The sequence below is a fragment of the Phalacrocorax carbo genome, chromosome 10, assembly GCF_963921805.1.
Source record: "Phalacrocorax carbo chromosome 10, bPhaCar2.1, whole genome shotgun sequence".
Classification (NCBI taxonomy): domain Eukaryota; kingdom Metazoa; phylum Chordata; class Aves; order Suliformes; family Phalacrocoracidae; genus Phalacrocorax; species Phalacrocorax carbo.
In genome coordinates, this window is record NC_087522.1 from 5510014 (window position 1) to 5527297 (window position 17284).

The following is a 17284-nucleotide window of genomic DNA, read 5'->3' on the forward strand; positions in this document are numbered from 1 at the left end:
GATTAATTTGTTTCTAGTATTTGCTATTATGAGGAATATCTTCCCTAGAGCGACTTTAGGTTTCTATCTTGTCCAAGGCTGTGAAGATAGTGCATTTGATCTGCTTGAAAGACTGATTTTCTTCCATGCTAAGTATTTACTATTAAAGCAATATGCAGTACCATGATTGCTGTAGGGCAGGATTGTATACAACACAGCATTAAACATAGCTGACGTTTCATTTTTACACTAATATTGAATACCCACCGCATAGCACACAGTCTTACAGTTATCCAGACAGAGAAACTGAAAAGTTAAGTATTATAATAAATATCCCCTGTCTTGCAACATAAAACAAAAGCTTTGATGTAGAGCTGTAATTCACAAGGGGGCCAGTATCACACATTGCAACCTAAGCCAAATTTTTTGAAACTTTAAACACAAATGTTGGAACACTAAATCCTTGTTTTAGGAGCCTATACTGAAGAGACCTTCTTTTTTTTAGCACTTCTCAGCATCCTCCAGCTCTGAAATGTTACTATATAACATTAGGTGCTGGAATTGTATTTACTGTTTTAATTTAATGCCTTCATAGTGTTGTAGTAATTGCCCAAGGACTCATTGGTGCAGGATATAGCTGAGATGCTCAGCTGTGATCAGATTAAGCTTTAATTGAATTCAATGGAAGAAATGAGGCAGCTGTTAAGACAATTCATTGCTCGTCTTCTTTCCCTGAACCATCCTTACATCCTATGTGAAGTGCTATCGGAGAGTTTTCTAGGTGTTCTGTTGTTGTAATCTTGATTTTGCCCTCATCCACATCTCTTCCCAGATATTGTAACAAAGGAAGAGTTCTTAAGGAAGCAGAGAACGGAGACTATCATCTTCAGCAGAGAAAAGAATCTGAACACATATGAATGTATTGTACCTGCCAATATTGAGGCTGTCACTGCCAAGGTGCTTAGAGTACTTTGTATCCCTTCGATAGGCTGTCTGTGAATCTGTCTGCAATGTATATTTCTTCTTGAATAAGAAACTGACCAATTTACAGTTGCATGTTCTCTGTCTTTCCCACCTTCAGTCTCAGATTTATATTTATTCTCCCCAATGGCTTTTATTTGTGCTCTTGCTTTTCCTTTTCTTCTTCATCCTCAGCCATACTCTTTTATAGTCTCGCTCATTCCCTGTGATGACCCACATTGATGCAGCAAATTATCCTCTTATTTTCTATGCTCCATCCCTTATTCAGTTCCTTTTCATATTATAAGCATATATGAATGTGCGAGAGAGTAAGAGATACAAGGACCTAGACAAAAGAAAGGATAGCCTGAAACACAGACACAGGGCCGTACAGTACAAAGATAACAATGTCAAAGACAGAGATCTTATATCAAGTAGAGGAGATTTGATGCACAGCATGGAATAAAGGGGAATTAAAGTGATGTTTTTTTCTCTCACAAGTAGTTGCAGTAGGTGTTCTCTGAAGAAAGAGCAAGTATGTGTGTTTGTGTGTATATGTAAAACTGGTATTTTATCATACTCTTCATCTTTAGATCAATCCATTTCTATTTTAAAACTTTTCAGAAAGCTACTAAGCTCAGCTGTTATTTGACTGACTAGTTGTAAACCAGTAGGAGGAGTTTGGACTTCAAATGTAGATTTGATTAAAAGGTTTTAAATTAGCACAATGGTAAATGGAGAGCTTTTCAGCTGACCCCATAAGGTATGGATACCTTTTTCTCAAGATTCCACAGCAGTGAATGGTCCTTTGTGACACTGTTATGACTTTGTTTTTAGAACAAGCATTGTCTCCTGGAAGCTGGAATAAGCTGCACAAAGGATTTAATCAAAGCCAAGATATATCCTATTGTTCTCTTTATCAGAGTCTCAGAGAAAAACATCAAGAGATTCAGGTAACATATCAAACCTTTTGCATATTTGATATTCTGTCTTATTCAGTGAATAATTCTTAAACCCAACAATGCTCTCACTGAGAGAAATAAAGAACCTCTTCTCTCTTCATCTGGTCCTTCTGTGTGCACTGTTTCCTCCCATGACTCCTCCCTGAAATCTTACAACCAGAAGAAGTAGGAATTCCCTAAATCTAGCACTCTTTCACTGTCACTGATAGCAGTGAGCATTGTGGGAGGATGAGACTGAAGAATATGTGGTTTTCTCCATGCTCGGCACTTCCACAGCATTTTTTAAGGTAATGCTAGCTGGAAGAGGAAAGGCCGTAAACACTTGCACTCTACCTGCATTCAGTCCTCGCAAATTATTTCCCCATAGCAAATATTTTTCCTTGGGGGCAGCATGGAGGTAAGGGGAGGATAGACCTGGAGTAGCTGTATTCTCCACTGCTTTTATTGCTTGTATATAGTCAGCAGAAAATAAATTCTTGATGGGACAGCTGGGACTACAGGATTAACTTAAAATGTAAGACATTTATTTTTGGTCTGCTTATTTGATACAGGAAACTATTGCCGAAGCCAGAGACTGAAGATGAGTTTTTACGTATGTGCCGTCTGAAGGAGAAAGAACTGGAAGCACTGCCATGTCTTTATGCCTCTGTAGAGGCAGATGCATGGAGCAGTATTGAAGATCTTATCCGAACAATAAAAGACAGGATCGGAGAAGAGCAGCGTAAAACCATCTGGATAGATGAAGATCAGCTATAAAAAACAATAAGTAAAATGGAGCTCTTTGGTGACAAAAGGACATACCCAGGTGGAGCAGGGGCTCGCAGAATTCTCTGATCAGGCGCCCAGCGCTCACTCCTGTTTCACCGTTGCTGGCTGGGGATTTCCTGCTGGCAGAATGCATCTATGGAATGGAACTGGAGCTGTGTTGAATAGCCAATGTCTCAGATGCTGGGGACCTAGGATGTGGGTCAGACCACAGCCACCACCACAACTTCTGACCCACCAGCATCATTTAAAGGACAGCAGCTGTTTAACATGTGAGAAGGACAAAGATCTTGAGAGGGAGCTTGGGGTAATTTATTATATTGAAAATATGGATCTCGTTTGGCTCATTGAAAATTTCTCATGAGACAAGATAAGTGGAATCTAAGAGGAATAAGCATGGGGGTTGGGCGAAGGATATGGCATTTAGATGTGCCACACACATACCCGGAGGTGAGATTCTGACCATACCCAGTTGAGGAAGCTGAAGGCTTGTTGGTAGCAACAGAAACACTACCGCTGATGGCCATAGAAGCTCTGTAGCCCTGTTTTTCCATGACCATTTTAATCAGAAGAGAAGAAAATAGCTATTATTCCTGGCATTAATTAAAATGACAATTTCCCCCTCCTTTTTTAAACCCATTTTATTTAATGGTTTTGCAGGTTTACTTTGCAGTCCTGGCACTTACAGGAAAAGTGACTCCACTGTCCCAGTGGCACATCAGATCTTTCCAGATCTGATTTCCAATGTTTCATTTAGTTTATCCCTGCCTCTGCATTGTAATCGTTTGTACATCTCTCAATTTTTAACATTTTTTTATTCTTGTGGAAAATACCACAGTGCCTTCTCCAGACAACAGGTTTCTCTGTTTCTCCACTGAAATCTGTTTTTCTCTACAACATCATCACCTGCCAACATACCTGCTTGCAACAGGAGGGACTGCTCTGAGAAGAAGAAAATGAGACTTTCATAAGCCAGTAATTGCTGTGAGCCACTCAGTCCTTGACCTCTCTGCCATGATTGACAGCAAGCATCACGCTGTGCTGTGGCCAAGGAGGATAATATTTTCAAAAGTGTATACATGACTTAGAAGACCACATCCCATTTTCAAAAGCACTTAAGTCCTCAGAGAGTTTAAGTTCCACTGATAATGAGTGGGACTTAGATTCCGAAATCTCTTCAGTCTTTTAAAATTTTTCCTCTATGCATTAGACACTGTATTGAGACTGCCAAATTGATTCAATAAAACTGACCAGAAAATAATGACTTGCACAACTGCTGATCTGAAATGCAATAAAAATTGACCTACAGATGCAGAGCCGTACATCCCATTATCCTTACATCTTTCATTCCTTGCCATATCCCTCCTTCTTAAGATGCATTTAATAACAAATTTAGCTTTGCTTCTGTGTTCATCCCGAGTCCCCCATCTTGGTGCTTCAGGATGGCGTGCAGCAGCTGGCAGTAAAAGGACAAACAGAATCCAAGCAAAACACGTGGCCTGGTTGCTCTCACTAGATAACTGCTAGGCGGTCTTTGCAATACGCTTCTGACGTTGTGGGTGTCTCTCAGGTAGATCGGGTCAGTTCGTGTTGGCTTGTGGCATCGTGCTTTTCTGCTCTTCTCTTTTATGCACATAATTTTTTAACTAATGGTATCTTCTAGAAGTCATTTATGTCACTTCACATCTAACTTTCTGCTGCTGTGTTTCTCAAATTATTAATGTTTGAAAGGCTGTTCATAGCCAGCGTTTCTAGAGAATCGCTCTTTACCTGCCCAATGCCATCTGTTTGGACTGTGCAGGCAGGGGGATACTACTATTTTGCCATCTACTTTACAAAGTACAGGCTGCATGCACAATTTGCAACTCCCTCCAGGGCAAAGAAGAACAATCAGTTGGGGTATATATAGAACAAATCGGATGATTCTTCAGAGATCCTCTGTAGCTCAACCAGAAATAAGAAAGTATCAGGTGGAAGAGCTAAGTGTTTCTGGAGCATTTTGCATTCATCGCTAATGTTCTGATAATGCAACCTTGTGTAACAGCTGCCTGTGCTTTGCTACTGCCCCTCTTGGGGCAGAGTCGGCAGCTGGGCAATGGGAGGGACTGTAAGGACATTTCTCAGCTGCTTCAGCAAAACGTTCAGCCAGGTCAGCATGAGATCCCTTCAGGAGCAACCAGCTGACTGCTGGACAGAACTCACAGGACGTCCATGCCCCACTGGCTGTGCGCAGGGACCAGTAACATCTGGTGGCATGGCGAGAACAGACGGCTAGTGGGGCGGAGAGGGTAAAGTGTCTCAGACTGCCATGGTTGTTTCTGCAGTGATCTTCTCTCACCGCAGCTTTATTTCTGAGCCCTCTTTACACAGACAACAGCTGTGGATGTGATTTATCTCACTTAACTTTAGACATAAGAAGGGTATATGCCAAAGTCTAAAGGAGGTTCCTTTTACAGTGAATAGAGGTACACCCCCAAAGAGCTATTTGTCTAACTTACTGTAGATTGCTATCTAAGGATGAGATTAATTGCCCTCTGAACCGCCTGGGGTTTTTTTGTGGACTATGGAAAGAAACTAGAGAATTAGTCTGGCCTTCAGCATTTAGCTTTTTGATCTGTAATTTAGGGCAGTTAAACCACCTTATGGGAAAAGTGGAACAAGAGACTGAGGCAGAGAACAACAAGACATCTAATTATTTCTGTGAAAGAAGAGTGGAGTAAATACATGGACCAGTCTTTTCTTCTTGGTATCTGCGTACCTCTAAGTTCCCACCTCTGCAGATACTATAAGGCATTGTGGTTGTCTGCTCATGTGATGTAAAGCAGCCAGACTCTGTAAGCGAAGCTGACTGACAGAGCTGCGTGCTGTAGCCTGCATAACCCTCATCTCTCTTTGACTCGGTGGAGGAGGACTGAAAACTCTATTCCCCCTTGACTTCTGGATGTGAACTCAAAGAGCAAATCTATAGCTCGAGCTCCCAGAACTGCAACAGAGCAAAAGGGGCCATTATCATTTACACTAGCTGCAGAGGTGCTTCTGATCTGGATCCAGATGTTGTCCATCTAAACTGAAAACATTACCCTCTGCATCTTTTGAAATATGTTCAAATCTACAGTCTTGAAAAGAGGCCGTGAATTTCCCTAAACGTCAGAGTGTTGGAGTCAGTGTGGTTTCCAAGTCCTGAACTGGCAGATTTGAAGTGCAAACTTGGATCTTGCGCTGTAGCTCATTGCAGTATTTTTCACTCTGCTGAGTCTTGCGTGTGCGCTATTGCTTTAAGCTACCAACCACTTCCTTCCGCACATATACATGTAATATATACAAACCTGGGCTCCTCATCACATATACAAATGCCCACCTAGGCATAGCCAGCTTCAGTACTGATTGTATGGTTGAAAAGCTGGAAGCAATGATTAAGAAAACTAAATGGAAATTGGAAATGTTGTAAATGTTTGTTGTAAACAGTATCACAACTGAATCCAAAGCAGACTCAGCACGATCACTTGTCAAAGATGTGACAAGTTGTGTGTTGCAGTATTCTGGGTGGTTTTGTATTGTTAGAAAGCACTTGGTGCAAGATCTGTGATCAATAACTGGACTTGCAGGTACCACTGAAATTCAGATAAATTCTCTACTCATTCTAATAAAGAGAAAAATTCAAGCTGCAGGCCCGAGTTTGAACTGGGCGCTGTGCTTGGACACCAGAGTTCAGCCTAAGCTGCCTGACAGAGACATCTCTGCATACCAGTTGTATGCGTCTAGCTAAGGTAAGCAACATTCACATCAATCCATTTTAAAATCAAATCACTCAGGGTTTTTAATTGAAGTCTGGGAACATTTTTCAGCAATTTGTAGTTTAAGCTAAAAAAGGTGTTAACCAGAAAACCCAGGCAGTTGCCCTGTATTTGCTATGCTACTTTTTCTGTAAAAAGGTATAAAGCATAGAATAATAACCACCTTCCAAAATCTGTTATTGAAAACTACTTCTTCGTTCCTTTAAGAGCTCACAAGAGCTTCTTCAAAAGTTTTCAGATGTAGATTGTTCTTGGGAAAATGTCATTGAAAAATTGGCCACTAGAAAATGCAATTGGAAAAATTTTCAATGGAATATTGTTCTGTTAGAAAATGTGTTTTCACCCAAATCGATTGTCTATGGAAATGTTTCTATCCTAACATTTCATTTTTTAAAAATATAAAGTATTTCAATAATACTGAAGCAGTCTCTTTCCATATTTCACATACGTTCAGTCTTTTACCTGAAAACATTTTTTGTTTTTAATTTTTTTATTTTTATAGTTGAAATAGTTTTGAAAGTCTACATTTAAACATTTGATTTGATTGAAACACTTGTTGAAGAAGATTTTGTATTTTATATTTATATACTACAAAATAATGGAAGTCATGGCTTGTCGCTGTCAGATGTGGTATAATGTCTGTGATCACGAGAAAAAAGTCAAACTGAATCTGGCTTTGCATTTTGTTTAACTGTGCTGCTAAAATGATGTATTATACAAGTCGGTATCATGCAGTTCAGCACATTGGGGAATTGTTGCAGGTAAAAATTTCATGCAAACTTTATTACACAGAATTTGATATTCCTTTGAATCAGGATTCTGGCTGGAGGCTAAGCTGTCAATCGGTCTGTCTGCGGCACAGACAGCTCTGGCAGCACAGTTTGCAAGGGAGGAGGAACACACGCAAACCAGACTTTTGCCTATGAACTTTTAAGTGGAGATAGATGCCAAAGCTGGAAAAATGCCTGTAAACCTCTTAGAGGTTTCTGCATTTTTTTATGCCAAGCTATTTTCATGGCCTAGGGTTTGAAAACTCTGGAGAAAGGATGAAGTCAGAGAGAGACTATTCAGGTAGACTGACTTCAGTTTCTGAGGGGTTCAGACTGTGTGAACCCTGGAGCTGTCACGCGGGTTCCAACTCTGCATGGGCACATAAGGCTGAGAGGTTTAAGCAGCAGTTATTATGCTGTCCCCTGGAGACTGGAAAAGCAAGACACAGTTAGGGGGTTGGGACTTCTGGGAGAGCAACAGTCTAGGATTTTGCAATTATTTGAATTGAGGACGCCGAGTCATCCAGCATTAATCAGCTTATACTGTGAAGCCTATCAAATGTGTTCCCCTTTGGTGCCGTTACTATTCCCTTGCTCTTGTGCAGTTCTGAGATCCGAAGAGTATAGCACTATTTTGTGCTATATACTATTAAAAGGTACGCAAGAATTCAACCAAGAGATTGTGATCCCTTTCTTGTAAGTTACTTTGTTTTCCCCATTTCTCCGGCTTGCTCAGCTTCCAGAGTTCTTGTTCGCTCTCCACTCCATGTAATGCGCGGGGCGATGTGGGGTTTGTAGCCCCGAGATCCTCCATCAGAGCACTATGTGCAGTGCTCCAGTGAATCAAATGATTAAGGAGAGTGTGTAAATTGAAACTGTAATTCCAGAAAAACTTTGCGTGCTTTACCAGACTTGTCTGTAGAAGAAAAAGGAGGCTCCCCCATGGTTCAATGCAATGTGCCTTTTGACTATGGAGACTAAATCCCAGTGTGATTTTTGGTTCAAGCACAGTGTTCTTTCGCTCTCCAGCTCGGATGGCAGTAGAGCCACTGGCTGGGACACCCCTCCTGGCACAGCAGGAGTTATACCGACACCGCTGTGCGGGAGTCCTGCCCACACAATACCTGGAGGAACTCGGTAACCATTCTGTCTGACACTTTCCTGAACAGAAAACCTAATTCAGCTGACGCAGTGCTGAAAGACTGACACGAAATTTCCTCCCATATCTTTCAGGTACTGCAGAATTCTGCCGTGCTCCCAGAAACCATGCTTGATATTTCTGCAAAACTATCTCTAGACCTCAGGGATGATGTTGAACCCAAACACTGAAGAATCTCTACCATTCTCACGGATTTTCCCCTGACTCTTTCTAGTATAAATCTCGACTTCTGTCTCTGAGCCTGCAAAAGCAAACAGAGGGCCTTCCATCCCTGTAGTTTTCATCTGTAGAACTAATGTTTCTTTATCAAAAAGGTGGTGTTAACATCTTTGTACAGACAGAGCAAGTGGGCAGAGAGCTGATGTAGCTTGTCCGCACGGGTCAGCGACCCAGTCTGGCTCCGAACCCCTGCACAGTGCTGGCTCCCCTCGGTCTACGCTGCTGTACTCTCAAGACTCTGAACGAGAGTATAATGCAAGTCTAGCAGCTGTATCAAGGATTTGAGTGGTGGCTGCCTTAAGTGGTGAGATTTCTGGTTTGATTTGAGTACCCTACCAGTAAGCCAAGTTAGAACAACAGGAAGCTCATCCACCCTCCCTCCCCCGCCTCCTTTTTTCTGTTCCTCTGCTGCAGAAACTTTCTGATGTTCAGATCAGAGCCTCTCCGGGGTTAAATGCACCATTAGTCACTGGAAAAAAGGGAAAAAAGGACCCTTTAAAAGCAGATGGTGGATGATAAAGAACCTGTTTGAGAGTAAATATCTACAACAGCATGTCTGCTTCATCAGATATTAGCATCAAAAGCTGCCTGACAATTTAGAAACAAACAGCAATATTGATTTTCTTCCAAACTGCAGATACAGAAGGCCAAAGATGGAGAGATGGCTCTTTCATAGGACCCCCATCATGCCTGGGCAAATAACAAGACAGGACCGCCAGACACTAAAGTACCTGCAACGCCCAATCCCGTCAGCACGGTAACAGCAGCCCGCAGGTTAGAGGTTGTTAAAGGATACATGAGATAGTTCAGCTCCAGGCTGAACTATCCAGGGGTGTGCGCAGAAGGAAGTGTTACCATCCCAGGGGTGAACGACTGGGGCTGGGGCCAGGACCAGGCTGCTCCCACCAGGGAAAATGGGAAGTAGTGTAAAGTAGTTGAGCTGGGATGGAGTGTGGACGAGCCCTGAGATGCAGCTTTCTTCCCGTGCTGTTTTCAGAAGATATGTGAAATAATTGCTACAAACCAGTCTGAACAGTAATAGCTACCACTCCACCAGTCCTTCCCTCGGATCCAGCAGCCATCCTGACTTTTCAGGGCACTGGCAGTACAGCCATTTTGCCACCCTGGCGATCTGGAAAAATTCCACCTGAGAACTAAGATGTGATTGTTTTCTCCTTTATTCTCTGTCCCATTAACTTCTTTTTCACAACTTGGTATAAAAGCCTTCTTGTGGTCAGCAGTCAGGTCTTGGAACCATTTCTTGATGACAAGCGTTGGGCATATCCAGTCCTTTGGAGAACAGCTTCCTTTTTCTGATTTGAATTCACTGCAACTAGTGGTCTCACATCAATTATGTACACTTCTCCTTGCCTCTCTGTCTGAAATGTCAGTGAATCTGATAATTTTTGCTCACAGAAGAAGTGGGGAACTAACAAGGATCTCTGGCACAGCCTGCAGTGATTGCATCTACCAAGGCATTAGCAAAACAGCAAGGAAACAGAAACAGGCACTGAAACTTGCTGAAGTTCAATCCCCTGCTCACAAGCTGGTATTCAGAGAGTAACTCCCAACATAGTGCTTAAGAAGGCACCAGGGCATGTCAGGACAGTGCTCAGGAAGGGCTATACAAGGCAATCTCTAGCCGTGGTCATGGGGACATCCAGAATGTTCAGGAAAGAAAGAAACACACCGAGAAATAAAGAATAACTCATAATTAAACTGAGAGACTTATTCCTGGCATAAATGGACACAATTCCATTACCTTTCCGTTCTGTCTAAATTCTCACCAGAAGGTACTAAGCTGGAGATAGGCTCTGACCTGGTTGGAGTTCTATATAGTAACATTACTGTATTGTTAAAATACTGTTTTAAGAGCCAATTTTTGGTGATTGCCTTCGTTTTTACAACCTAGAGAAAGCCAGTGGGGTAAGCTTCTAGTAAATGAATGTGAAAAATTGATGCCTGGTTCTAAATGCACATTTATAAATATAACATCAAATCCAGTGGCTTACAACAGCTTCTTTCCCCAACAGCTCTGCCCTCCAAGTGCTGCCTACCCTGCTGTAGTAAGGGGCTTTCTCTGACCAGCCTCCTGAAGCAGCCAAGAAGTCTTCCAAAGACAACCTTATGCTGGTGAGACTTAGCTTTGTCATTGTAGCATGTCTGCAGCGTTTACTTCTCCATATCCTGGTGCTGAGCTGATTTGCTCATTATCAGATTGCTGTTTATTAATCAAAGCAGTAACAATGGGACAGAGAAGCTGGAATACAGCACAGACAGTGCTTCATTTGTTCCAATTGATTTTCCTATCACATTTTATTACTACTATTTACTTTGTATGCCTCAGGAAGATTGAACTGCACTGTGTAGTAGGGGTACATATTTGAATTTCTCTTCTTTTTAGCTCTTGCTATTTCTATTAACGATACTCAGAACAGTAGGTTCTTCCAGCAACTAAGCCATTACCTTCCCTGCTATAAAACAGTGTATGGAGATTTTGTGATAATTAGACTCCACCAGTGTGTGAAGTCCTGCAGGTGGAGTCCTAGGGAAATCCATGAGAATCATGGGTACTGAGCACATCTGAAAATTAGATCTCCAAGACAACATCTTACAACTTCTCAGCACTGACAGGAGCCATTGCCACAGCTGAAGTAGCTAGAAGGTATAATGAAAGAGCATGCAGAATAGGCATACACATAGGCTTAGGCTAGGACGATCGGGTGGTTTCAGGGTGACGTTTTGTCTTGCAGTAAAATTAATGGAGATTATGGTGATGATGTTTTTTCCTGCTCCTTTCTAGCTCTTTTCTAATGTCTTAGATCACTGTTCACAAGCTGGATCTTGCAAACGTCAGCCAGCACATCTAAAACATCAGGGAAGGCCAGATGATCACTGTCAGGAGGTATGTGGTGTTTTATGGAAGTTGACGCATGGGTCAACAAAAAGACAAAGGATGGCACATGCTGTAAGGTTGCATTAATCGTCTCCTTCCCATAAACAAGGCTCACTGAGAACAAAAAGCAACTTAAAAACTGCCTGAAAAAACTATTACAATCTGTGGGAAGCTTCTGTTTTCAGCACAGCCAGGATTTCACTCTAGAGATTTATAAGCGTTTGAACTATATTTATTCTGAAATTGCCCCATTCAATGGGTACAACAGGAAACCCATGGTTGGCTGCAACTGTAGGTGTCAGATGCAGTTGCGTGGGGAGGTGATGAGAATAGATTTTAAAAAAAAGCTTTGTTTTCTGCATTAATTTTATAATTAGCCTAATTCAGGAGTGAGGAGGCAGCTAGCAGGTGGTAGCATGTGTCATTAATAAAGTTCAAAACAAAAACCACAAATAGTCAGCTGAGCTGAAAGTTTCCATGGGCTCTTCACTGTTACTGGAAATATGAGAGTCCCTCACGCAGGAATTTCTTTCTTATCACGTGTTTTATCTTGCTGAAATGCTGTTTTGTAACTTAAGCAGACTGTGTGACTGTGTGTGCATGTGCAAACACACACCCGCGTGCACATGTGCACCACGCAACAGAATGAGTCTATACAGATATGTGCAACATTACCCTCTTTGGGAACATGCCACATGACATCAGGTAGAATTACTCTTTTGTTTGTTTTTTTTTTTATTAACAGAACTGCTTCTTTTGTTCTACTAGAAGAGGCTTTTGGGTTTTAGAGCAGAAGATGCTGAGTTGGAGCGTCCAGGCCTCCTCTCTGAAGTACATACATACACTTGCCAGTTGTCCAACAGCGTCTGAGTAGTACGACTTTGAGCTTGTCTGATGGTTCCCTATCCTCCTGCAGCTGATGACCTTCAGCTGCACCAAATAATTATTTTCTCACTGGGTTTTTTCAGCAGCAGTAGGGGTAATTGAATGATTGTAAAACAGGACACTAGGCCACTATGGGTTAAGTGAAAACGAAAATAATGCCGTCTGCAGGAGCATTTTTTGGTCACACTTAAGGTCACAGTCAGATAAAGGGTTAGGAAATATCAGCCTGAGACTTTAACATCACAAATGGGTTTCTGCAAGCACAGCTTGTGAGTGATGGGAGTGGGTGAGGAAGGAGGGAGAAGAATATACAGATATTGGTGGTGGATTTAGCCTGGACTAAGTTCAGATGCCTGGGTAAGATTCACTTGAGCAGTATTGATCAGAGTGGAAACATTAAGTATCTTTGTTAATCTGGCACTGTTTCATTCATGCTGTATTATTATTGTTATTAGAACCTGTGATTTACTGTGTCCAGCCTGGATCAAATTCAGCAGCTGTATTTCTTAAGATTATTTTTTTACCCTTTCTTACCAAAGTGCATTTATGGCAGCAGAGGTTTTACATCTTTTTAAAAGAATGATGTCTCCCTCCAGTGGTGACGTGATACAGCTCCAGTTTCCAGAATCAATTAGGCCATGTGAGTCTGAGTAAATGAGTGTGCATGACAATACACTTTTATGTGAAATAATTTTGTGACACATAGAAGAAGAGAATGACCCATCGTTATTAGCCACCTATTTTTATGTTTCTCCCAGTAGAACTACCCTGTCTCTTTGAAAATCCTCTATTGTATAGCAAATCTCATTTTAATACCGTTCATTTTAACAAAAGAGTTTAATATATGCAAATAGCACTGAATTCCCACTCAATTTGCACGTTTTACTATTAGAAGAGTAATAGTTCCTGCCCGCTGATTCCCGAGTTGTACAATAAAATACTGGTTTGGTTCCCATCACCCTGTGGCACGAGGTAATACAGTACTTTAGACATTTTGTAGAAAAAAATCTCTTTGGATTAAGCTGTTTTCAGTTCAGAAGAGACATGTTCAAGCCCTGGTCACCTTGTAACAGAAAGCCATATGATACAAGTGCACTGGGGTGAAGAGATATTGATTTACCTTCTGTAAAATAAATGTACAGTCAAAAGCCTGAGCATTTTTCAGCACCTCTCCAGTACTCTGCCTGATTTGTGTGACCCTTGCTGCAAGCCCCAAGTCTCAGACCTTCCACTATACATCTGACACCTTTCTAATCATCCCTGAATTGCAGATTCAGTTTATGAGTTGCAACACTTGTGTGGACTCTGTTGCGAGCCGCAAGTACTCCCTTATTCATCCATTTTGTGTTCCTTACTTAAGTTCTCTATGTTTCCCATCTCTCTCCTCACATTTCCATATCTGAGATGAACTTCATAAACCACTTTTCTTAACCTCCCAATGCCTTACTGTAGTCCCAGTAGAAACAGTGCAATATTAAAAAGGATATTAAAATAGCAGAGTGATACCTCAACACGGGAAACAGCAAGAAACATTGTTCTATTTAAACCAGTATTTAGTGTTAATTTTGCTTTTCTTTCCAATAGTGAATAACCGCTCAGTGCTGAAATTGGAAGTCTTGCTCAGAAAGGGTTCCATGTGATTATTTGATTATAATATGTCAGTGGTGCTTGTAGTTACCATTCCGCTGATTTCATGCCAAAACAATGGGCTGTGATGGCTTGAGAATCAGCTGAACAGTTCCCCTTCTTCTGAGTAGCATAAATGGACTGAAGAAAACACATCTGAGCATTTTCCTTCTGTGCTCTTTCATCACCAGAACTGTGATATAGAGTAGCTTTCTTCAGTGCTCGCTGTATCACAACCGTTTGCTAAAATACAAACATATTTTTGAAGATAAAACGTTATCTTGTCTCTTCCAGGAGGATGCATTCTCCTTCCGTTTATTTTGGGTTTCTGGTTGTACTTTTGCCCTGTCACCCGCAAATATTCATTGTATGCTTCTTCCTCCTTCTCTTCTAGCCAAGGTTATAAATTAAAATTCAATTTCGTTAAAATCGTAAGTAATCATTCTCTGGCTCTCATTAGTAATGATTCGGCGCAGGGGGATCCCGGCTGCTCCCACAACTGTAATTCAATTGGACTCACCAGCCCTTGTTCACAAATCGCTTGAGCTGCACTTTCTTCACAAATTTATGGCATCAGCACTGTCCAGAGGTTGAATTACAGCTGTAGGCTTGATCAGGGACTGCATTATTCTGCATCTAATCCCTGCATTCTGACAGCAGTGGGGGGGAGCACTGTTGTTTTACAGGAACTGTGCATTGTTCTTCTGCTTTATGTCAGGGGCTGAATTGCCTTTGGAATCGGAGAACTGTCAGCCCAAAGCTACAAGCAAACAACAAGCTCAAAATGACATGGTGTATAAATAACAAACACGGAGACAGTCAAAAGCCAGCACTCCTTCTTCTGCACTCTCCTAAATTACTGGAATGGTGATTGACCACAGCCTGTGCTCTTGCATCGTCAGGTGCCATCTGTATATACTGATGCTCTCTGAATGTGTTGTTGAAATGTGACTCCTGGCTTTTACCCCGAATGAGGAATGTTGATATTCACTGGTGGCAGAAAGCCACTTAAATGTTGATTAAATATTTCAGCCAGAAGCCACAGTCATGCATTTATTCACATACAAGCCTTTCCTCTCGAGCAGTGATCTGCAACCTATGGCATTCTTGGCAAAAAGGGTACATCAGCAGATCTGGAATGGCATCCAGCAGGACCTGTGCTGTTTTCCGCATGGGTAACATGTCGCCCATCAGCTGACAGCCAGGACTTTGCCCCCTGCAAGGCAAAATGCTCCCAAACCCGGTTGTACCCACGGTTCGTATCCAGTGGAGAGCAGAAGCCTTTACCCCTCCTAGAAATGCAGTATTGTCATTCAGCTGACGGAAGCAGGGACTGGGGGCTCTTCGCTTGGAATTGATCTTCATTAGGACTAGAGGGGTCCACGCCCTGGACACATTAACCTCAGCTTGGAATAGTTTTTAAAGAAATGGTGCATTCTCTTTGAAAGTTTCTCCTGCTTTAATGTATCCGTACGCATGTGCTCCAACAACACAGAGCAGATCCGTAGCTGGCATGTATCAGTATCTACTGCTCATTTAATTGAGCTTTGCTGATAAATCATTAATGGAAATCACTGAACACGGGGTAGTAACGTAGCTTCACCACCATCCTGCTTCTTGTAGCTTCTGCTAATTTTCTTGTGTAGTTTCACTTGTTTTGATAGCAAAATCTGTCATATTCTAGTTTTGCACAAATCCTGGGAGGCAAATTACAAGAGCGGTGGAGCAATTCCTGTTGGCTTTAATGAGGGTTGTGTTTTTTAACAGCTACTTTGAGAGGAAATCTAAAGTCCTTTTATTTCTTTATGCAACCTTGCCTTTTTTATATGCTTTGTTGTTGGAAAGACTCTGACATGAGACAGGGTATGGGAAATGTCTGCTTTCATATGACAACTCAGAGCAACAACATTTGGCTTCTGGATTGCAGCTTTTAGCTGAGCTGTCTGAATCACCTGTTGTGTGCAGTCCCTTGTGGCTGCAGACTCCCTCGCAGGATTCTCAGTCACTGTTTCCCAGGTGTGTTCCAACATGTTTTCAGTGTATTTTAGTTCCTTCATTTGCTCATTTTTTATTCCTTTGCAAACTGAAATATATTTTTTCTATTCCTAATTAACTCCCTGCCACCCTGCTTGTGGTGAAACCTGATTTATTTCTCCTTCTCTGCACTGAGAGGACAGCATACTTAATCTCCTCTGGGTGGACGCTGAAACACTGTCTGAATAAAATGCTGATCACTCATCTGGTTAGCTCCTGCCAGCTCTCCTCTGCATTCCTGCCGCCTGGGTTTTGCATCATTTGCTATCATTTCTTTAAATGACAGACTCCCTTCCTTCTCCATTTTTGGAGACTAATTATTCCTAAATTAGTTAGTAGTTATATCTAGATGTGCATGTGAGTGTTTATCCTTTCATATTATCGGTAAGACCATGAATATTCACAGGTTAAAAAGGATTGTTTGGATAAATACTTTGAAATGGATTAAGCCAAAGGCTACAATTTATTGCACTTGCTGTTCTCTTGGAGCATTTTTTTTGTTGACAGGGACCTGCTTTTTGTATTTACATCCACTTGGTAGCTGCGGATGAATGAAGAAGGCTTGGGATCCCCCCATTCAGGGAGCAATGAATAAACGTGTTGTAGAAACAAACAAATATACCAGCCCAATGAATTAGCATTTTGAAAGCCTCTGTGTTTGATGCCCATCTGCAAAGTAAAGAATGAATATCAGATATATGTGGATGCATGCATACATGTTTGCCGTGGCAAGCTCTTTCAGATGGCAAACACTCACTCTAAGTGCCAATGTTTTTGCACATCTTGAAAATATTTGTGTAAAACTGGAAAGAGAAAAGATTGCCCATCTGCAATGCGTAGTGAAAAATTATGTGGGCAGAATGCACAACATGTGCTAAGTGAAAGGAGCCAGGTGAAGAAGGTGAAGAATCAAGATATTTCTTCTTCATGCTGAAGCCTTGAGAGACCCATTTAGTGACACCTCTAATAGCAGGCTTTTCAGATGCGCATCCATTCTGCCTCTCCTTTGAAACTAACCTGGGCTGAGGAACTTAACAATGAATTCAGCCAGAGGGCTTGGAAGCCTGGCCTGCCAGCCCATTAATGGTCTCAGGCAAATACCGTGGACTCTGTGCTATTTATTCATCCTAAAGTGTAGGTGTTAAGAAATATGAGGCTGGTAAGTGGGCGACAGGCATCTGCAAGCGTCACCTCAGCAATTCAGGTTAGTGGAGAGCCTTGGAGTAGGGCTGTAA

General features: G+C 41.7%; 1 protein-coding gene across 3 annotated transcripts in view; it reads left to right on the top strand.

The window, feature by feature from the left end:
- The window catches only part of CARD11 (caspase recruitment domain family member 11), a 53910-nt gene extending 49983 nt beyond the window's left edge, over positions 1–3927 (top strand). For all 3 annotated transcript variants that reach the window (XM_064461559.1, XM_009500402.2, XM_064461558.1), the window contains 3 exons: positions 812–936; positions 1777–1892; positions 2453–3927. In XM_064461559.1, the coding sequence (XP_064317629.1) occupies positions 812–936; positions 1777–1892; positions 2453–2657 (446 nt within the window). In that variant the 3' untranslated portion in view covers positions 2658–3927. The remainder of the gene's footprint in view (positions 1–811; positions 937–1776; positions 1893–2452) is intronic.
- Positions 3928–17284: the final 13357 nt, after the last annotated feature.